The 23,275-nt window shown below is 38.1% G+C and overlaps 2 protein-coding genes across 2 annotated transcripts; both read right to left on the bottom strand.

Moving 5' to 3' along the window:
• Positions 1-4,370: 4,370 nt before the first annotated feature.
• Positions 4,371-13,449, bottom strand: LOC139720380 (hydroxysteroid 11-beta-dehydrogenase 1-like protein). The gene is made up of 4 exons (XM_071631746.1): positions 13,368-13,449; positions 7,814-7,987; positions 5,703-5,831; positions 4,371-4,624 (listed from the first exon to the last, which is right to left on the bottom strand). The coding sequence occupies exons 1-4, from the start codon at positions 13,447-13,449 to the stop codon at positions 4,371-4,373; spliced, it is 639 nt and encodes a 212-aa protein (XP_071487847.1).
• A 3,446-nt stretch (positions 13,450-16,895) lies between these two features.
• LOC139720379 (carbohydrate sulfotransferase 3-like) lies at positions 16,896-20,073 on the bottom strand. The gene is made up of 2 exons (XM_071631745.1): positions 18,955-20,073; positions 16,896-17,054 (listed from the first exon to the last, which is right to left on the bottom strand). The coding sequence occupies exons 1-2, from the start codon at positions 20,071-20,073 to the stop codon at positions 16,896-16,898; spliced, it is 1,278 nt and encodes a 425-aa protein (XP_071487846.1).
• Between the last annotated feature and the right edge of the window lie 3,202 nt (positions 20,074-23,275).

Here is a 23,275-nt window from a genome sequence, read left to right as displayed (position 1 = left end):
TGTGGTTGGTCCACTTATGGAATAGTCAACACCCCGCTCTTTGTTTTACGATGAATTAATGAAGTAAGGATCTTAATACGTGGGTTGCGATTCTCTCACATACGGGACCTCCACTTATGCCCCATCCGAGGGACAGATTTCAGATACTCATTCAAAGAAGCCAATCACCTGCCCATGAAGTGTTGGTGTATAGGCGTTGTTTTTTTTTTTTCGAGTTATCCGTCCGTACTGATCAATTCGTCCTTCAGTCCATGGACGACGCAATTAATTGAACCCGTTAAAGACTACTAGTAGTCCCGAGTATACTCGGGCAGGTATCTTTGGGAAATACGTGTTATAGCAAAATCAAGCTCCTCAACGGGTTAAAAACAATTTAAGGTGTCTGGTCCACAAATCATCACTAAAAGCAGAGAATCTAATAAGGCCCTTTACTTTTTGTGCCCTACAAACGATTTGCCGTTATGGTAAAGAATAACAAGGTGTCACCCTATTCAAATATTATGATACCTGACTGCACGACTCGTGTAGTGATGTGAATAGATTGGTTGACGTCTTACATAAATAACTAGAATATATCATGGTTAGATCTAAACTGGTCTTATTGCCTCGAAATGTGAATTTATTTGAATTGAGTGAAGAAAGCAACTCAACGCAATTACCACCATGTATCTAAGATAAGTAGTGACACTTAATTTCATATCATGTAAGTATTTGGGAGTGCAAATCGATCAACATCTAGAACAAGAATGCATGAACAAAAAGAATTCATGATCCATTGTATAAAACATCAAACAGCTTTATTTTTGTTGAAGGGAATAGGGCCTCATTTCAAAGAGCAATGGCAGTAAGTTACTTTAAAACAATCGTCCAGGTTAATATTGATTATTGTAGTACAAAATTGTACTAGGTGTTTCAAAAAAGTTTCCCACTTTTGATCATTAATAGTTCAAAAACTATTCATCTGATAAAACTGTCATTGATATGAGCAATAGCTGAATAGTGTACAATTTTGTTGGAGGTGATTTGAATGTGAAAGCATAAATCAGTTTCATTAAATATAAGATTGATTTTGAAGTACGGTTTCAGATTTTGGTCAAATTTTAACCCTCTGTACAAAAATTGAACTTTGCACAGGAACCAATGATGTGTATGTGAGTGTGTGCTGACTATGGCCCTGAACAATGGACATGCCTGAACCACCTGCTGACTAGGCGTCAGTCTCGCGCTCCCAGGCACATGAATGCTTAATCAATAATTCATGTGGATTGCCCTTGACACTGCTAGTCTGAATTCATGCACGGTAAAGGGTAAAATGCATGCACATGGAAAAAGTAAGCACATGTTTCCATGTTCTTGTAAACACCACATTTCATTCCAGCTGGCAATCATTTTCAAATTTTGCTTCACATATCACTAAATTTGGGATAGAAATAAGCATAATGATCTGAAGGTCTTCATTTTAATATAACTGTCTACCAATAGTCTGACAAATTTGTCGCTTTTTTGATAAAAAAGAGATCCTTTTTGGTAAAGAGTTCAGCAGCATTTTTCATTGGGGTGATTTATTTCACAGTAGATTTACTCAAGGCTCCATAAATTATACACAAGTGTATACTCTAATTGATTTTCTTTGCTTTCTGTCACCATGTTTACGACAGATCAGAAGGTATTCATCAGTGGCGGATCCAGAGGGGGGCGCAACCGGCGCACGCCCCCTTATTTTTCGTTAAAAACTAAAGAAACAAAAAGAAAAAAAATGAAATGAAACCCGGAAGTGGCAACGCCCCCCCCCCCCCCTTTACAGAATTCCTGGATCCGCCCCTGTTCATTGTAATTTCGTTTTTTTCAGAAGTAGGGAGAGCACTGTCGCGACTCAACGACATTATCGGCAGGCGTTTGACTTTACACAGATACTGCCAGAGACTGAATAAAGACTAGTTGTGATAGTGGAATTTCTCATGAATAAATAATAAAGCATTCAAACCCTGGCCATTGTTCAGGACCATTTTCAGGGTGTTAACCACACACTCCCATACACATTCATTGACCCCAGTGCAAAGTGAAAGTTTTGTACAGAGGGTTGAAAATAGAGCAAAATCTGGAACCTAACTGTGAAATTAATCATGGATTTCATGGAACTGATTTATGCTTTCATATTAAACCACCTCCAACAAAATTGTACACTATTCAGCTGTCACTCATATCAATACCATGAGTGTTATCAGATATATAGTTTTTGAATTATTAAGAATCAAAGTGGGATATGTTTTTTGAAACACCTAGTATAATTTGGAGACATGCAGGGAAAACACGCATTGATAAAATTCAGAAATTACTCAGTAGAAGACTAAGAGTTGTTATGAATGTAAAGTGGAGATTTCCAAGCGATGCTTTATAGATTTGATACACACAAATTCTAAAAACCCAGAGAGACACATTCGTTGAAAGAAGAGACAAAAACATTCTTACGTCTGATGTGTAGAATTGTTAATAAGACCATGCCATCAAACATAATTTATACAAATTATTTCTAAGGGGAGTCTCCTTATACAAGCTACTCTGAGCAAGGACAAACTTCAAGAAACGATGCTGTAAAGCAAGTATCTCTCTCTCTCTCTCTTTATGTATATACATGTATATATATATATATATATATATATATATATATATATATACCTGCAACGAAATGCATGTAGGGTTATATTAATCGTTATTTTTTATTCCGCTACTATTGAGTAACTTTTATTCATAATTGCTTTAATTTTCTGTTATTAAGGACACGAGAAAAATGTCGACAAATTTATGCTTTTAAGTTGAGAGTGTATAGTACTTTGGAAAGAAAAACAACGCTTAATTTGAATGAAAAAGCAATGAAAATACTAACTATATAGTGTGTATCCATAGATTATATTTATATATATGCATATTTTATTCACCTCAACACTCAAGCTTAACAATGTGTATGATATTTCTTATGCTATTATGGAGCGCTGATATTGCTCCTCTCAATGAAGTTATGAGAAAGTAAAATCTGCTTCCGATTATATACAATTTAACCATCAGAAAACGTTGTGTATTATAAACACATATTATATATAGAGAGAGCATGGAATACGCAATTAGACCCAAGAAATATTTCAACGAATTAATGATTGTTGGTCGAGTGAATACATTGAAAAAAAATGGTCAAGCTGAATCAAAAGGTTAGCAATAAAAATATTCTCGAATATTTATCAACAGATTTATCTTGCATTCACCTCAACCACTGCCAACATTGGTTTTTTTTTAACGTTATCATGGAGCACCGATAATACTACCTATATATTTTGCTTCTGAATATGATGAAACCGTAAGAAACAATATCCCCTTTATTCTAATAAGAGGTTAATTTATCGATGATCAGTTTGAAGATTGGTCGAGTCAATAGGTCAATTACATTGGTAAACAGAGCATTTTGATGAAATTAACCTTATCCAGCACCAAAGCCGTTCTATAATGTCACGGTTCAAACTAGAATAATTATGTTGTATTATATTTTTCGTCGAAGAAGAAGAAAAGCTCCAGACAGGTTTATTTGCCATGTTCATCTTCAATACAATATCACGCAAAGTAGAGCCTTCACCTCTTAAAGATTGGACATTTCAAGACATCATATTCTACACGCTATGCCTCGGAACAATTCGAAATTGAATGAAAAGCACCTTTAAAAAACGGGAAGTAATCATTATCATGTTGAAGGTTACTGTCAACCAGTAATTATCACTCCCAATCTATCCACCCTTTTTGCCAAGGAAAGCAACATCTTATTAGCTAGGAAAGGCATCGGACCTTCTGGACATCAGTCTGGTCTGTCTCCAGCCAACTTCCTGACAAACTAGAATTATGAGTTGCTCCGCGACGGAGATGTATTCAAAGGATCCTTAAACAATAAGGGTTATGGAGAGTATCAAACCATGATGGAACGCGATACCGAAGAAGAACAAAAACAGTCAATAAGTGTGGCCATGTAGAGTCTATACAAGTCAGCAACCTAGTGACTTTTGAGCCAACATGAAAGCTGGATCGTCGAGGGTATAGCGTCACCAAATAGCACACAAATAAACACTGCAAAATCAACCTATTTTGTGTATAAACCAAAACAAGGGAGGGCGCCAATAAGTTATTGGCGGATACATTTTGACAAGTTATGATATGTAACTCCATACCGAATTGGAGTAAAGTACGCCAAGAAATGAGCCCATAATTATTCGTATTACACTTGAGATGAATGAGAAATTGGACGCGTTAGCGTTTTACCGACGTTTTTGAAGTCTATCGATGGCACCATTCGAACCTTGTATCTAGGCTGCCTATATGTATAGCCTAATTAGTTAACTATTTGGAGAAGTCTTCAGCTTATCGATTGCACCCTCTCGAACCCAACTTCTGACCATGATGTCCAGCAGTGAGGGAAAGAGGTCCCGCAGCATGGTGATCCGTACGTAGTAAGGGAAGTACACGGTGCGCTCCCGCATGGCTGTTCCCTTCATGATACGGTAGGCAGTGTCCTCTGCCGGCGTGTCGAAGACTTCCGGGTTGAATGCAACCTTGGAAAAGGCAAGAGCGTTGCTTGTGTTGATGCTTCCTGCAATAGATAAAATAGGTTAATAGATGTAGATGAATTAGGTGAGTATGAAATGCAGATAATGAACACAAATATTGTCTAATTGCCTTAATGACCTAAACCTCTCACACTCCAGATGGGAAGGTTACCTTTTTTTTCGAGACGTAGACATACTCTAACTGCATAAGATATGGTTCAGACTGTGCGAGTAAATTGCGTGAATGCTGAGGGTCAGTTACTGCCTTTCTGCTGATTAGTTGAGAGTCGGATGCGGCCAAGATAATGACATTCTTTGGGACCTCCACCAAATAAATAGTTCTTCAGAGGGATTCTTTCACTGAGTAATCAGCCCTTAAGCGCCACCCATGTGTCTGACACGCAGGTCACACGGAGTACAAATAAGTAGAACGTAAGTAGTATAACTACGGGTCCAACAGGTAAGACACATGCAAAACACGCCCAAATCCTTGTCCACCCGAAAAAAAAATAGTCCTGCATGTCGTACGCAACAAGCCCGCATAGTTTGCCCGGAAAGGTGTGACAGGCACTTAACTTGGCTACGGGTAAAATAGGACATGGGTGCGCAACTCCAGGCAACTACGGGCGAGATACGTGCTAGGTATCGTAATGTGCAGGTCAATTGCGGGGACCTCCGGGTAGTAAAAATGATTGTTCTTTGCAAGTCATACGCAAGGTTTGCCTGGAAAGATGAGACAGGGACTTTAAACTAGACTAAGAGTCAAGAAAAAGTGTCAAATTACATTTATGATGGGTTTTTTTTTTGCCATGCCAACTGGGACAAACTTTTACTTTCCTTATATGGATTTGTTTCTATTATCCATAAAACAAACTTGATAAAACATTTTTTAAACTTAAAAATGATGGTTTGAGTGTCAGACTCTCAGGCCTTGTATGCCTAGTGTCGGACTTATTGGCCGTATTTGCTTAGTGTCGAGCTCGTAGGCTGTATGATTCGTGGGTGTCGGACTCGTGACATGCATCCCCGGTATATAATTGTGTGGATGGCATGCACGGAACCGAGACAGTAGTTTTGTTACGCTTAATTATTTTTCTCTTGATTTCTATCGTTTCAACTCACCAAGAATATGATCCGTGATCGAGATGTCGTAGCCGTGAAAGGCAAAGTCGTGGCGGAGTGCTCCAAAGAACCCGTGAAGCGCGAATTTACTGGCAGAGTAAGGTTGCATAAGTGGTAACGGAAAGTGTCCTAGGGGAGGGGAAATAAATTGTTCGAATTAGCTTCTTTTTTTTGGGGGGGGGGGGTATCTAGAGAGTGAAATGAAAGAAACAAAAGAATTAACAAAAAATATAGAATTTCAAATATTCTTTATGTTTCCAACAAACAATCATAATGCATGTCAAAATCAGTAGATAATATGTCATTGTCTTGTATGTTCTCGTTGACCAAGGATGCAAAATCTTCTCGGATTTTTTTTTCCTTTTGCTCTTTGTATCCAATCATTGCTTTTCAATACTTCAATCATTTTTCCCTTGTGAAAGATATTTATTCAAATTAGTAATTCTTGCATCGAGTTGTTTTTATTGAAATGTATTAACAAATTGTCCTTCATCGACGTAAATATACACACCGAGTGTTCAGTGTTTTCGAGTAAAGACATGATTAAAATACATACACACTGGTATATCGGGCGGAAACTCGGTTGTCAGAGGGTATGACGCCTGTCTAGCAGTTGGGAGATCGTGAGTTCGAATCCCACCTGCGTATGTCTATAAATAAATTTTGACATGATTTTTTTTTTCTAATCTTGGCTATTACTAATACGACAACGACCAATCAGTACGAATACATTTATGTCAATTAAGGGCAATAGAATTTTGTCAATTGATATTCCAAGGACCTCATGAGCAAGGTATCTATAGTCTATTGCTGTAATGAAAGAGATGTGTTCAGCGATTTCATTACAAAATTGTCAATAGACACCAGGACAAACGTAAGCTGTATCAAAAGCTGGAACACAGGAGCAAAACATATCATCTCCGTTTCATTAAATTTTCTCCGGGAAAGTAAACCGACCACTTAAAGAAACACCTAGACATGACATGTCATGTTTACATCTCTTCATGATCCCTAATCAGAATATATAAAATCAGCTCGTTATTTTTTTCCTTTGGTTATGGCTTCCTAGTTGGTGCACATATCAATTTCAAACACGGGGCCAGAAGCCGAACTGTTATAGTCGGTGCATAGGCCTACTCGTCAAAGGGATCTCCATTAAACTTGGGTACACTTGCAGAACTACTTTAATATGGAGGTTCCATGGGGTCAGACGTCTAGTGAAAAATGACAAGAAAAGATGATATTGCAATGATTTGCAATTTAATTACATTCTTTTTAGCATACGTTTTTGTCGAGCCCACCGGAGGTGTGGGGAGACTTAAGGGACCACCTACGTCTGTCCGTCCGTCGTCCGTCCGTGACGCTACAAAAACTTCAAGTTCTACCAAACTTGGAGGGAAGAGTGGTTCTACAAAGTTACACATTTCACCAAACATGAAGGCACCTCAAGGTCAAAGGTCACAGGCAGAGGTCAATGAACTTTAGGGCCCAATATTAAGTTTTTATGGCGCGTTTCGATTATGGCTCATAACTTTTGATGTATACGTCCGTTTGGACCAAACTTAGTTGGTAGATGTCCCGTGGGGATTTCAAGGTCACCACAAGGTCAACAAACTTTTAGGGCTCAATGTTCAGTTTTTACGGCGCATTTTGATTATGACTCCTAACTTTTGATGTATATGTTCGTTTGTGACCAAACTTGGATGGTAGATGTCCCTTGGGGATTTGAAAGTCATCACAAGGTCAAAGGTCACAGATAGGGGTCAACGAACTTTAAGGGCCCAATGTTAAGTTTTTACGGCGCGTTTAGATTATGGCTCATAAATTTTGATCCCTTTGTCCTCTTGTGACCAAACTTGGATGGTAAATGTCCCTTGGGAAGCTGAAGGTCACCACAAGGTCAAAGGTCATAGGCGGGTCAATGAACTTTCGGGAATTAGAAAAACATTTATTTCTTCTACGCGAATGGGCGAGACACAATTTGGCACTTGCCTTGTTCATCCTCCGCAGTTCACGTGTTCTTTAGATTTTCGGAGCTATCTTCTACAGAGTTACAACGAACGGCTTAAACACTAGCACGACGATGATGTTATCACAAAATACTTAGCTACTTCCGATCATGAAGCCCTGAATATTAAGTTCACACAACCCCACCTGCTCGAGGACAGTTTCTCTTCTGGCAGTGATGAGGACTCTGGCACCGAGTCGGGAGTACCAGTAAGCCAGCTGCTCACCAATCCCTGTGCTTGCTCCTGTGACGATTACTCTTTTGCCTCTGATGGTCTCTGTATGAGACAATAATGTCAGTCAAATAAATTCGATTGTCTCTTCCTTTTTTAGTGGTTATTATTATGATTATTATCATAATTATCGTTTTTGTTGTGGTTGTTATTATTGTTGTTGTTACTAAGACAAGGCAATAGCTAGACTGGGTCTCGTCACCCACTTGGGACACGAATGTTTTGGCAAATGAGCTCGGAGAAATTTGACATAATGAACGTACACGATTGTATATATGAAGTCATCAACCCCCATTTTCTTAGTGCCATATGTTTTATACAAGGATCATGAAGAATATTTTATTATGCAAAATTATGTAATTATGATGTAAAAATATAGCATATCTAAAGGAAAAACGAACCCATCAGGATTGAAGAGAATTGTTGCATAGACGCAATTTAACTTCTCGTTTGGTTCAGACGGAAAGTTAATAAGTATTTCGAAGGAGAAGTAGTAGAGCTACCTCTGCATCAGTCTGGCCAACTCTACTCCAGTTCGTAGGTAACACAATGGCGCCACGAAGCTTTGTTCAGCAAGCATGTAAGAAGGGGATGCACGCCATGTTGTGACCATCTGAAACCGAGTTGGCCTAAATCTGCGTATAGATGGCCCATCATGTTCTTTAAGGGGATATCTCACTGAGCGGCAAATGTTTGCGTATATATAGGCCCTCTCTCTCTCTCTCTCTCTCTATATATATATATATATATATATATATATATATGTATATATATACATATATATATATATATACATATATATATATATATATATATATATATATATATATATATAGGCCTGTATACGTTTTGTTAGGGTTCGTTGAATGTTGCGACCAAATCGCACGTTTTATTGTCGCAAAGGAATTTCGAACAAGTCCGAAAACTGTGCGACGATAAAAATAATTGCTTGCGAATTATCCTAAGGCACAGCTGTTTGGTTTTCAACTGTTTAGAAACCCGTTTGCAGGTGAAACAAATACCCAGCTCTAGTGCTTCAAAATAGTTCTAAAATGTGAGTTACGGATAGAAAAAACCGGCGTAAAAATGCTAATAAGTATAATCAATGCTAAGCATTCTTGAATATGCGAAATGTGAACAATATGTATAATGCGATTGTTTCCAGAATAGACCGTCTACAGTATGATTTATTGAGAAAAATAACGATATCTCCATATATTTTAGGCTTTATGGCGAATTTTTATGATAACCTTAGTAGGATGTTTTGTGATACAACAATTACGCATTAAATGAGCTAACTTGATTTTTTTTTCTTAATCACTGCTCCCAATGGTAAACAGTGCCTTTATATTCGATAAATTTTATACGTAAGCAAGCGTTCGCCGCTCAATGAGGCACCGCCTTAGTGCTTCAGTCACACACGGCCGGATTTCGAACCGGGTCCATAAGGAATTAATATATCGACCCGGTTTGAGCCGTAGAGACCCGCATTGACCCGCCTCGTAACCCGTGTCGAAATCCGGCCGTGTGTGACTGTAGCATAAATTACCCTCCATTTCGGGACTAATCTGGTTAACTTTCACCCGGATCACATCCGTTTTGTGACCCGGACGTGTGTGACTGCAGCATAAGCATCGAACGTCCGAACAAATGCAATTCATATTGGGATTGGGGGGGGGGGGGCTCTCCCCCTAGAATTCTTCTGAGGGAACCCCCCACGATTTGTAACGTTTAGTATTCTTATGTGCTAGTGCGGTACCATCTTTGCTAGACTTTGTTTCATTGAAGCTTTTCAAAAAGGTAACATTTTTGTTTATTAAAACCATCGGAGTATTTCCTCCCACATATGCACCTTATGGTTACATTCCAATGCTAAAGATACAAAGGTTCTCACATCCTTCCCCTTTGGTCCTCCTGCACAAACTAAAGAATAGAAAAGACGCACACGCGGAACAGGTGACAAGTACCACAATTCAACCATTCACATTGTACCTCTGAATGTATGGTTTTCTTCCATATTTAATTGGAATTTAAATTGCACCATATCGTTGAATTTCAATTCTAAAAATGCAAAGGATCCCTCGATTGGAGGGAACACACCCTGCCCCTCCAGATCACCTTAATGAATTCAAACGCAGTGAAGATTGATATACCACGATTTAGTCATTCACCGTCCAAACTATCCGTTGACATATTCCTTTTTTAATGAAAATGTTAAAAACATTTTATCAAAGTTTGTACAAGAGAGCCAAATTCTAATTAAAAAAAGAAATCTACCTCGTGTGGCAAGGGTACCCCATCCGACACTCCCCCTTGCGCGCACATTTTTTTTTCACTAACATGAATAGACTACAGACATAAATCACCAGATGTTTACAATATATTTTTAAGTTATAGGTGGGATGAACGTGTAAAGAATTAATGAATGTGATCTCGCTGGTAACACTGAAGAATGTCAACAATATTATCTTTAACCAGACATGGATCTGTCAAATGTGTATGATAGTGAGAAAAAAAAAATGAAAAGCGGAATAGGAAGAAGTTCAAACAAAGGAATGAAATCTTTGAATGGATAGCATATTACAATACATACTAATCGTGTGTTTTTCATCATGTAATACTGATATAGACCTACAGTAGATACTGTGTCAAATTGCATAGACTGTAAGAACTTAATTTCGCACCCCTTTTTTTGACGAAATTGAATGCTCTTACTTTTCAAATCAAATGTTATATGTGCATATTTAGTGACCATTCCTTGATCATGTTGATATTGAATTTTCTCAGCATGTGATAGTCTTCTCTGTACATGCACAGTGTGCCTTTTTATTCATCTTATAATCAGGCTCCAAAATTTTATCGCCAGCCAAAAGATATTTTTGGGACACAAAATCTTGCAGAAGGGACACATTTCACAATTCTTTTTTTTTTAACAGAATGTAAATTTTGTGTGACATAATTCTGACAATAATTATAGAGGTAAAATGAAGTAGAATAAAACGTCGTGCGCATGGCAGATTGTCGTTAGCGCGCTTCCGTGCGCATGGCAGATTGTTGTTAGAGCACTTCCGTGCGCATGGCAGAAAGTTGTTAACCCTATGCGCGCTCCCACACCCTAACGACAATCTGCCATGCGCACTCCCACACTGTAGCGACAATCTGCCAGGCGCAGGGAAGCGCGCTAACGACAATCTGCCATGCGCACGACGAAAATACTTTTTCTTTTAAAGACATACTTATCAATGTCTTCCCCACCGGTTATGAATGAAAAGAAGAAAAAGAAAAGTAAAGAAAAGGAGAAAAGTCAATGGAACTGAACGGTTCTTTCCGTATACATACGCCAGGCGATATGCTACCCTTTTTCCAAAATGCCGAATCTGTAGGGATGTATACAGTATAGGCCTACGAGATACTTGTATCATTTATAAAGCGTTCTCTCTGAATAGCTTTGCCATATACAAATCTATTATGTTATCTCCTTTGGGGAGTACATGTACCACTGAACGCAGTGTTAGATAAATCGGTAACGCGCCAGTAGTCATGACCATGATTTGGATTACGTAATTACATTCTACTCTAGTCTTTGTACTGACCCCATGCATTTTTCCCATTCGCCTTTGTTAACGAGATCTATATCCTTTCAAAGGTCGTTCTTCTTTGCTATTTAGTAGCGCTCACACAATAAGCCAGTTCACAGTTCTGAGCGAAAGAGGTCATCAATTTTGTGCAATTATGAATTAGGCATGTCGGGTTTTTATTCCGTGAATGGTCCTTTGCTAAATATTTCAGGCACGGGAAAAATTTCCGGCAATCGAAGACTGAGCAATTGGTTCATTATTTAGTGTAACGAATACATTCACGGTAGTATGCACCATCTCTTTTTTTCCAGCTATATTGTAATACCGAAGCGCCCACATACCCTTATTACAATCTCCGTTATAAAATTATGTACACTCTTTATTTCTTTTTTCTTTTCTTTCTAAAGTCAGAGGTTAAAATTTTTCATCTGGTGTATGTTTTCCTCGTATTATCGTCCGTTTTCATTACAATTCAGTGTTCTTTCTATTTCTCTTAATATCACAAATATAAAGATATTTTATATCATTATACGTGAGCACGTCCATACACATTATACTGCATTGTCTCAATTTGCCTTTTAATCTGTTTGTACAATGATTATTGTTACTTTGTATTGCAATGTATTTGGAAACAAAAAGGTATGAATCGAACTGAAATGAAATATGAAATAAAATGATATGATTGATATACATCAATCAGTCATAAAATTAGCATGTAACTCTATTTCGGGGGAAAGTGGAAGAATGCATGCATGGGAGCAGTTGTCCATCTCAAAATGTCACCGTTTGTTTACGACGCAGTGACTCAACATGGATAGGCCTATTGTGAATGGGATTATCATTAATCTGGAGTGTAGTGTAGGTATACGTGTGCTCAAGCCTTACATCATGTTCTCGTGTGGATACATTAGAACTTTATCCTCATGCAAATCAAAATGGCAAAATTTCAGAGAGATAATGTCTCTGCTATGCCTAGACCGGCTGCCCATGGACCTAATAATGAAAGCAACTCATCATTTACTCTATGCTATATTGATAGTATTTCAGGGCTGCCAACTCTCACGCATTGAGCGTGAGACTCACGCAATTCAACCAATTTTGACTGTCTCACTCTGATAAACGAAATCTCACGCTAAACCCCCTAAATGGACTGTACATGACTACAAAAATAAATATATCTCTAAATTCTCTGATATTCCGAATATCGATATGCCCAAGCCCAAAATGTCGAGATTTTCCAGCGCGGGTGTAAAGCTTAACCAATAATAATCGTTTTCGGTTCGCGCGCAAAGACGAGCTATTGGATTACGATTGGCTTCTACCTATACCACGTGAGCGTAGCGTGTACTTTTGGCAAATTACAGTACATATTGTATGGCTATGACGTGTGCTTTACATCGCTTTACATACACTGACTGTGTACGTAGTACGTACGTACGTACGTACGGCCGCACAGCAGGCCGCCAGGTGCTAGCCAGCGAGGTCGCTCCGCTCCCTCGTAGTGTCTCACGCCAAACTCTCACTCAAGGTTGGCAGCCCTGGTATTTGGGCCTACTGGATTACGCCACGGGACAGTTACATGATATGCGAAGTGCTATATCCGTGTAGTCCATGACGTATAATCACCAGCATCTATATAGTTGTCATACGTTGTGGGCTGGCGCACCCGCCAGCCTTCTTCAAACGCGAGGGCGGCACCAAAACAAAGTCTGTAGTCATTGGTATAGCAGTACTAGTAGGCCCTACACCACTTCACGTCAGGGTGCGACCACCCTCCACCATGTATTTGCACCAGGAAACTGACTTTCGGCCAATCACTATGGATCTTAGGGTCAAGTTTTACTTACCTTCGTCAAATGGGTCCCTCAAGATGTAACCCAAAAGCGCTGCCCCGAAAGCTAGCACAGCTACAAGTTTGAAACTGGGCATTTTTCACCTGTGTTTTCAGACTTGAAGTTCCGTTTCAAAGGCGCACGTTAAGAAGCCACTTTTCATACGCACTCATTGAAGCATTTCTTCTGCAGTTTCATGCTTGAAGATCACGTACTGTGTGTGCATTGTGTGTGTGCTTTTGTGTATGTGTAGGTAGGTAGGCTTTTTTTTCTCCTTTTTTTTTTTTTTTTTTTGGTTAGGCAGCCACGTGTCAGGCTATGTGTTGAATGTAAATTGTATGTATTTCGGGTCACACACCGATTGTTTTTTTTTAAATTCATACATTGCTGATTGTATATTGTGTTTAAACATTCAAGATGATTTTTTTTTTTTGTTATGTGAATAGAAATCCAATAAAGATTACTGAAAAAAAGTACTGGAGGTAGGTGGGTGGGCCACTTCACCGGGTTAACACGTACCTGCTCTTTTACGATGGGTAAAATGGGTGGGGGGAACCAATTGGCTTCCTAAAGGTGTGTATGTGGGTTACAACGACTCTCCTCTCACTCACGGGATCTCCATTAAATGCCCAAACAGGGAGACAGCTTTCAGACAATTCAATTTCGAAATGGCCATGAAGTGATGGTGTAGCCATTATTTCTTTGTTCTTTGGATTGTCCGTCCGTTTACATCCGTCGCAATTTAACCCGTTGAAGACTGTCCCGAATATGCTCGAGTGTCTTTGGGAAATATACGTGTTATAACAAAAAAATCAAGACTACTCAACGGGTTGAAGACAATTCAAGGCATCTGGTCCATAGAATAATTATCACTAAAAGCAGGGATAGAATCTCATAATTTCCTTCACTTTGTGTGCCCCTGCCGTTATGCTCAAGAATAACAAGGTTCCACCAAAGAGATATACTAGTAGTAGCTCTTTGATTTCACCCTACACAAACTATACTTGCCTGCACTACCCGTGTAGTGATGTGAATAGATTGGTTGATGTCTTACATGAAGAAGTAGATAAAATACTCGGTATATAAAATGTTAGATGTAAACTGGTCTTAATGCCTCGAAAATGTGATTTTTTTTTTATTGGATCAAGAAATCAACTCAACACAATTACTCCACCATGTATTTATGAGCAGTGACACAGTTGAACCGTGTTTCATTATTGTAAGTATTTTGGTTTGTAAATCGATCAACATCTATAACAAGAATGTATGGTTAAATCGAATTGATTCATTGTATAAAACATCAAACTTTGACAATCATCTTTAAATTGCTGCATAATCTCGCCCCTGATTCACTGTCTTCCAAGATTCAGTTTAGATCTCAGTCTTATTACAATCTCCGAAACGATAACACCACTGTTGTTCTCCCGAAACCACGAACCAATTTTTTAAGAAAAAGCGCACTATATTCAGCCTCTAAGCTCTTTAACGATCTCCCTTTGAGTCTCAGGACAATTAATAACATCAAATTATTTATAACAGAAATAAAGAAAAGATTTGTATGATTGAAACAATTTATATTCAACTTATATCCAAGTGTTAATTTTGTATAATCAAATATTTGCTCACAGAACAGGTGTGTCAATTCATTTGCCCCCCCCCCCCTTTTCGTTAGAAGCTCGTCTGTTATTTTCAAACGTTTAAATCTGTTTGCAATGTGATATTATGATTGTCAATTTCTTCAAACCTTTGTGTATTTCTGTATAATTCTTTTCCTCAATTCTCATTCTGATTTCTTGTGTTTTATTGTATATAATTTTTATGTTACACTTTGCATACTTTGTGACTTTTTTCACTTTTCTTTTTTTGCGTTCGTACGTAATTATTATGGCTTTTTTGTATTTTTCTTCATTGTATGGTTTTTTTGTTTTTGTTATCATTTCACGGCCTTGCTGAAAAACAGCTTTTAGCTGATAGCAAGCTTTTTACCGTGGTAAAATAAATAAACTCAAACTCAAACTCAAACAGTTTTATCTTTGTTGAAGAGAATAAAGTCTCATATCAAAGAACAATGGCGGTGAGCTACTTTAAAACAATATTCAAAGTAAGATTAATTATTGTAGTATGATTTGATGATATGAGCGGAAACACGCATGGATAAAACTCAGAAATGTACTCAATAGAGCACTGTTGTTATTAAGGTGAAGCAGAGGTTTCCAAATGATGCTTTATTTTGAATTGATAAGCCCAAATTCTGAAAACCCAGAGAGACAACATTCGTTGAAAGAAGTGGCAAACAATTCTTACGTCTGGTGTCTATAGAGTTGTTAATAAGACCAGTATTAAAAAGTTGAAGAATTTGTCCAAATTTTGTAAGATAATTATGTCGAAGTTTGACTAGAATTATTTTTCTTTTTTATTGTTCTTAATGTAACTGGTTGTAGTTTTTTTTAGGAGTGCCAAAACTGTTAAGTGTGTCAGATGACACAGTGTGCTCTATTTGTTGTTAAATCTTGCCGATATTACATTATTTATGTGTTTTGACTGCCAAAGATTTAATCTTTTTTATTGTGTGTTTTATACTCATTGTATTTCTTCTATACCCCGGGAGGGGCCGTTTTAAGAAATGAAATTAATTGTCATTGTCATTCATTCATTGTCAATCATAACTCATACAAATTATTTCTATTTAAAAGAATCTGCTTATAGGCTACTCTACAGGGAAAATTTATAGAAACGTAGTGTAACATGCATATCGCGGTGCCAAACTAAACAAAACAAAAACTAAACAAAACGAATTTTCGCCCATTGGGCTTCGTCAAGTCAAACTTGACAAAGCCCTATGGACGAAAATTCGTCAAAACTACGTCTCTCACGGAGTTTTCATATTGAACTACTGTTGTGAATTATATATATATATATATGTATATATATATATATATATATATATATATATATATATACATATATAAAATCATGCTGAGATTTTAAGTATTGGCTCCACGAAGAAATGAAACGAACTGGTAATTTTCGGCCAATAAAGCACGAGTTTATTCGACTCAAATTTTCGGCGTCCTGCGTCTCCTTCAGGAGTCTTGACAAATACATGTATATCAATAGATTATAATATATATATATATATATATATATATATATATATATGTGTGTGTGTGTGTGTGTGTGTGTGTGTGTGTGTGTGTGTCTTTATATACAAAACCATATATATATATATATATAGAGAGAGAGAGAGAGAAATAAAAGCCTATAGTACTCTCTTTTGCAGTGAACTGTGAGGTCTAATGTTAACCGATATTTTTCTTTTGTTTCTGGTGAGTAATTTTAGTTCATAACTGCTTTAATTCTCTCTTATTTCAGTTCAATGATTCTGCATGATGTGCTTTTGCTTTTTTGTTTTGCTGCATACGATGTATATCATTTTTTTTGTTAATGTTATTTCTATTACTAATCGTTCTCTTCTAACTGACTTCCTCACCCTTTTCTCTGATTTCACTAGACTCGATTGTTCCTTACAACTATTCTTCTATACTATTCTCCCGTCTTCACTCGTGCGGCAACTTCAACTTCCACCTCACCGCTGCCCCTCGACTGTGAATTATTTGCCTTCCCTACACTCTCCCTCTCTCGCTTCCCTGCTTCTCTCTCCTTTTTCAAGTCTTCTGTCACCAGACAATGGCCATTTAAGGACTACATAATCATACACAGATATAGGCATATGGTATACCGCAAACCTCTATTTCTAAGTTTACATCGCCATCTAAACTTTCAAACAACACACAAAATACATTGTAATCAAACTTTTGACAATCGATTACAGTATGACAACCATTTCTTAACATGCGTAGTCATCTCCAACAACATGAGGTACGCCACCAAATAGTATATATTTCATATTATATGAAATTATCATATTATAACAATATAGCAATGCAGAACTCTTGCGAAACATCAACGATAGCAAAGATATCTCATGCGGGTATGGATTTCAGATGTTTTTCCTTAGTTTTATACAAAACAAAAAAACATGATACCAGATAACCAATTAGTTAACCACAGACCCAGTATAACATGCAGAAGATCTCTACAACAGCCTTTTTTGGAAGAAGTCACCCACAACATCAGGGGCGGATCCAGGAATTCCGTCGAGAGAGGCGCCTTTTTAAAATTAAAGAGGGGCCCACGCGCCCCCTTTTTTTTTACTTCTTTTGTTTACAAAAATAATTAGGAGGGGGCGCGCCCCCGGTGCGCCACCTCTGGATCTGCCATTCAACATGCTCAGACGCGTACATTACATTGTATTCATACAACATTGCAGATTTTTGCACTTCCTTCATGAAGAGAGAGAGAGAGAGAGAGAGAGAGAGAGAGAGAGGGAGAGATAGGTACATGTTCTATGCAATTCCGGATGTTGTCGATTGTTGAAAGAACGTAACTGCTCACAACTGTTTTATTATGGTTATTACCAGTTTTACACGGTTTACTGATTGAACTTTGAGCGTTAGAATTGAACTGAACTGAGCGTTAGAATTTTATACTGAGAAGAATTTATACAGAAATTAAACAGAATCATGGATTTGACAATTGCGACATAATGTTTGGATTTTCTTGTTTGTTTGTTTGTTTGTTTGTTTCTTAAGATAATTACTTTAATTCTGTCACAGATGCTTTACTTGAAACCTAGAGACTTATGATTTGTCGTTGTCTTCATCTCCAGATTGTCTAGTAAAGTCCATCACGGAGGAAGGTTGGTAGAAATAAGTGGTAATGGCGGACCCGTAAATATTCATTAGGTAAACTATAGGTTACAGCTCTTCTCCGCAACCCATTTTCTGTCAAGTGTAAATGAACAATGTGCGATAGTGGAAAGTCAAACAGCTCTGATCACGTCGATATGATTATGATACTTATCTGCAACTTGAAAAAACAAACAAACTTGAAATTCGTTAGAATTCTCTGTTTCGTTTCTTGTAATACTTGCGATAGTTGCCTTCAAAATGGTAACACGGGAATTCAAACACGGACTCGCCTGAAAGATTGTTTGCATCCCACACAACAGTAGACTGTTAAGCAAAAGTATTACAGGACGTGCGTGTGACTCTCAACATGAAAGCTGTCATAGTCACTTACCAGGGCATTGTTTTATGAAGAGTTAAAATTGATCATATAGCTGATTTCAACTGTAAGTCTATGGCAGCCTGTGTGGTAAGGAAATTTAAAATCGATTTTATCTTTTGATAAAACGGGACCTTATAGTTGAAATCAACTATATAATCGATCTTAAGTCTTCATAAAACTGGGCACAGGTGCTATTTTCTAAGTAATGGATCTCTGTTTTTGCAAAAGGCAAGGAAATGACGCTAATGACACAAAGAGTCGGTCCTCTACTAAAACCCATATACGTCAATTTCTGACACTTGGTCAGAGTTACATTACTCTTACATGGGGATGCTATTTAAGACTGAAGTGCCGATTCTAACTCATTTCAAGGAAAAAGTGGTGTTGACGATGATGTGTACTTTAAGAGTCTTAAGACATCGTTACATTCTGCTTCGATTAGTTCAATCTCCATCGCCTTTAAATCACGTACCCAGCGATGAGCTGCTGAATGCGAATTTTTACGTATACTGAAAAATCCGTTATCAGTCATCTCAGAGTTGGTGTTCCTTCGAACCCAGTCCTTGACGTCTTCACGGAGAGGTAGCCCTACGAAGTCGTACAGATCTTGAGTGACTGCCAGCGGTGAGTCGGCGAAATCTTCGTACTTAACGAGATGATAACGGTCCTTCAACCACGAAGGCACATGCTTGGGATCTACAAGGGCGTTTTCCCTGAGCCACTGGCACATGCCCTGTACCGTCGTAAAAGTTTCGGGCTTCGAGCTGAACAGTCCCAGAGTCTGCAAGCGATCAGGAGCAGCTGAATGCAGGTCACTATCAACTTGGAAACCTGGCTCCTTGAGGCGATGCTTGATCCTCGAGGCAGCCGCTCCTCGCGGATCGCGTACGAGGTGGATGATCTTAAGGTTGATACCATCTTCCATGATTAGAGGTCTAAGTAAATCAAGGTCTGCGCGAATCAATTTCGTTGCCAATCTGCCACCGTATCGTTTACAAATATCGCTCGCACGACTTGGAGTCTGCATCTTACATTCTTTGCCCCTTTGGCAAATAGCTCTGTTGTTCGTTCGTCCAGGCCACTCATCAAAAATACTGACAAAGTCCGTTCCGAATGCACACTTTGAGAAATTCCGAATTATGTCTCTTTGATACGATTTCAATTGCATATCTGTGTCGTTATACCTTTGTGATAATATGGAAGTGGCGTACAATGGTTCAAATAAGTAAAATATGTCCTTGTTCTGATTGAAAAGCTGACCGAGGACACTTGAACCACATCGCCATAAAGACATTATTATGACAACAGGAGGCTCCTCATTCATCACTGCTGTAGAAGGTGACTCAGGGATCGAATTGTTAGCAGAACGATTATCTTTTGACTGCAGTTCAACATTCCACGTCACATTTAATATTTCATAAGTTACAGTGGTTCCGTTTGTGTCGGTAGGACTCCTTGTGACGTAGGAAGAATTAACGGGACTGTCTTTTCTCTGTCTTCGCAGTTGATCGTAATCTAAGTTTTCCCCGTCCATGTTAAGTCTTGTCACATACGAGTCATTGTTTGAGCGGAGAGGTACTGTCACCGGCATCGTTGAAAATCTCAAGCTCCACGAGAGATTCGCATATGTCACAAAATCGCCGCTCAAAAGTATCACTGCGCAGAAAACGAGCAGGACGAAAAACGGAGGACAAGATTCCTTGAGAAGTGGTAACGCGCTCATCTTCATCTTGCAAACCAACGCAAAGTCATAACCTTCGAACGATTAATTATTTTTCACGAGAAACTGCCATGATAAACTGGTCCTACGGCATTGACACTGCAATTTTCTTTTCTGCTCACATTCTCACAGCGTCATCCATGAACGGTGAGATGAAGAGCACTTGGCAAACGCGTAGCAACTGGCAACGCCGCATAGATGCGTTCAGTCATTGTTCTGTTGTTGTTTGCATGTTCAGCGTCTTCAAAGGTTTCCTTTCATGATTATCGCAGTGATGGCGTTTACACGAGATTCATCCTTTGTTCCACAATGCCCAAGATGGCGCGGGGTATGGGAACAACAAAGGTGAATGGCTGAGAATCCCGTCAATCTCTTTGCCGAGTTTATATTATTAGAGTCTGATGGATTCTACATGGCTTCTGTATTACTAAAGCCTTTAAACCTTGTCAATACATCGTGACTACCGAGTATTAGGAGTTGTTTGTGTGTGTATGTATTGTGTGTGTGTTTGTGAGGGTGTGTGTGTATATATGTGTGTGTTTGTGATAGGTCGGTATTAACAAAGGAGTCGGACAGGGCGATCCTCCATCACCATATTCATTTTAGCATGCATCCTTGGAGTGGGAGAAGATGAGAGTGCTAAAGGATTCACATCTGGGAAACATGAAGCAAAACAAGTTCTTAATGAAGTTGATTTCAAACTCTTTGTGAAGGATGGAAATTCTTTAAAATGGTTGCAATATATATTTGATGAATTTTATAAAACAAGTGGTTTTAGAATTAATAAAGAAAACATGTTTTGTTTGGATGAAAAAGAAAAAGGACAAACCAGAAATATTTTTGTTTAGGAATTTAGAACTAGAAGTGACGATGTTAGCAAGTTATTTCACTTTGGATCTTAAGATAAGGGAAGAAGTGATTTGTAGGGAGATATTGAGCAAAATTAAAAGATTGTGAGGGTGGTGGAAGCAGAGGGATTTGTCTATTACACGCAAAGTTCACCTTATGAAAACATGATATATTTTTATCTAGATTAAACCAGGACGTTTCATCTCTTGCAGCGGTTCCAAAGAGGGTAATGATGGAGGTTGTAAAAAAACTAATGTTTGAATTTAATGGAAGGGGAAAGACAGAAACAAAAGGAATACATGTCAAGATAAATAAATGGGGGGGGGGGGGGTAGAATGAAAATTATAAATTTTCGGGTACAACGGATAATTTGGTTGAATAGATTGCTGTATGGAAATAGATATATGACTTGCAAAATGTAGTTTTGATCACTGCTGTAAATCAGTGGGAGGTATAGATTTATTTTTCTTTGTGATTATGAATTATTGAGATTGAATTTCAAAAAATTCCGTAATCTTATATGGATATTTTGCAAATGTGGTAAGAGATTAGTGGGTGCAAGAACATAGATGGGGGGGGGGGTTGTAAATCGATTACTTCTTGAAAATAGAAATGTCAAGCCAGCTTATATATATATATATATATATATATATATATATATATATATATATACGTATATATATATATATATATATATATACGTATATATATATATATATATATTATATCGTATCAGGGCAGTTACCCCCCCCCCCCCCCCCCCCCCCGACAATTACCCCCGGCTGAATACTGGTTAGTGATAAGGTTAGGGTCAGAGTTTGGATTAGGGTCAGGGGAAGGGTCCGAGGTAATTGCCCAGGGAGTAATTGCCCTAGACCCATATATATGTGTGTGTATGTATTCCAAAGTTGATTTACATCCTTTGGGTTTATGTCAGGTTAATGTGTGTGTGTGTGTGGCACACATACACACACTATAGCTTCTGACCACACGAGTAAAGAGAGTTAAGGGTTTGGGACGAACACCAATCTAGGGCTTTCAATAGCTCAGTCGGTAAAGCACCGGTCTAGTAATCCGGAGGTCTCGGGTTCGAATCCCGATGAAAACCTATTTTCTTTGCTCAAAGTTCTCACTATTTATTATTTGTTTCTGGTCAGTATTCCCTTTCTTGTTTCAATATATATTACAAAAAGCTGCATCGCTTCGGCGATCCCTCGCATTTATTCCAAAGTTGATTTACATCCTTTGGGTTTATGTCAGGTTAATGTGTGTGTGTGTGTGTGTGGCACACATACACACACTATAGCTTCTGACCACACGAGCAAAGAGAGTTAAGGGTTTGGGACGAACACCGATCTAGGGCTTTCAATAGCTCAGTCGGTAGAGCACCGGTCTAGTAATCCGGAGGTCTCGGGTTCGAATCCCGATGAAAACCCATTTTCTATGCTCAAAGTTCTCAATATACATATGTGTATATATATATTTTCAAGTTCATAAGTTAAGGTATTTTACCACATTTTAACACGATTCAGAGGAGAATAGTAGAAAGTTTTGAAGGGGAAAAGAAATTGGCAGTTATGAGAAGGAAATTGGGTTCTCATTTTAGTGAAGAGGGTGTAAAAGATTTTGAGGTAATGAAAAGGGGTCTCTAAGACAGTGGTACCTTATGGCACTATTCCCCAAAGTACGTGTTCTAGACAAATTGCTAAAATGCAATTTCCAAACAGTTTGAATTTGTTGATTTTTTCCCCCAAATTTTGAATAATGAAAAAGAAGAATTGCTCTTTCAGAAAAGATGAAAAATTCAAGATTGACTACGTTGACCCCCTGCCGTTTCACTATTTTGATTTCTCACGTAAAATCAGAGCGTGCGGCTTTTTGTTGGTTTTCTGATGCGTGGTCACATTTATGTGTTTTTCTTTTCTCTGTTGCCTACTGCTAACGCATATGACTTGTGACTGCATTTGTTAGTATAGGGCATGAACACATAATTAAAAATTTATGATTAGATAATCAAAGAAAATTTGAGGAATATGGGACTGTCAGTAACTCTTCGAAAAGTTATGAATTTTAAAAGTTTTGGTGCCGCATTCCATCGCTGGATGAGAAAACCATATTTTTGTGACGTTGCATATGGAAAACGATACAAAGAATATACAAAGAGAATTCCACAAAATCCAATTTATTTTATTGAGAAGTACACATTCTCTCAACTTGTAACTGA

This window comes from Diadema antillarum, unplaced genomic scaffold, assembly GCF_040938485.1.
Source record: "Diadema antillarum isolate AM-2024a unplaced genomic scaffold, OU_Dant_1.0 scf00000127, whole genome shotgun sequence".
In the NCBI taxonomy this organism is placed as follows: Eukaryota; Metazoa; Echinodermata; class Echinoidea; order Diadematoida; family Diadematidae; genus Diadema; species Diadema antillarum.
The sequence above is the reverse complement of the archived record's forward strand: the minus strand, read 5'-3'. Positions and strand labels throughout refer to the sequence as shown.

Excerpts from the sequence above, each read along its gene's own strand:
- LOC139720380 (XM_071631746.1), bottom strand. The coding sequence starts at position 13,449 with ATGCCCAGTTTCAAACTTGTAGCTGTGCTAGCTTTCGGGGCAGCGCTT. Across the intron at positions 7,988-13,367 it reads GAGGGACCCATTTGACGAAG|AGACCATCAGAGGCAAAAGA; the intron begins GTAAGTAAAACT and ends TGTCTCATACAG. Across the intron at positions 4,625-5,702 it reads GATCACGGATCATATTCTTG|GAAGCATCAACACAAGCAAC; the intron begins GTGAGTTGAAAC and ends TATCTATTGCAG.
- LOC139720379 (XM_071631745.1), bottom strand. The coding sequence starts at position 20,073 with ATGCCGGTGACAGTACCTCTCCGCTCAAACAATGACTCGTATGTGACA. Across the intron at positions 17,055-18,954 it reads ATTCAGCAGCTCATCGCTGG|TCCTTAAATGGCCATTGTCT; the intron begins GTACGTGATTTA and ends ATGATTATGTAG.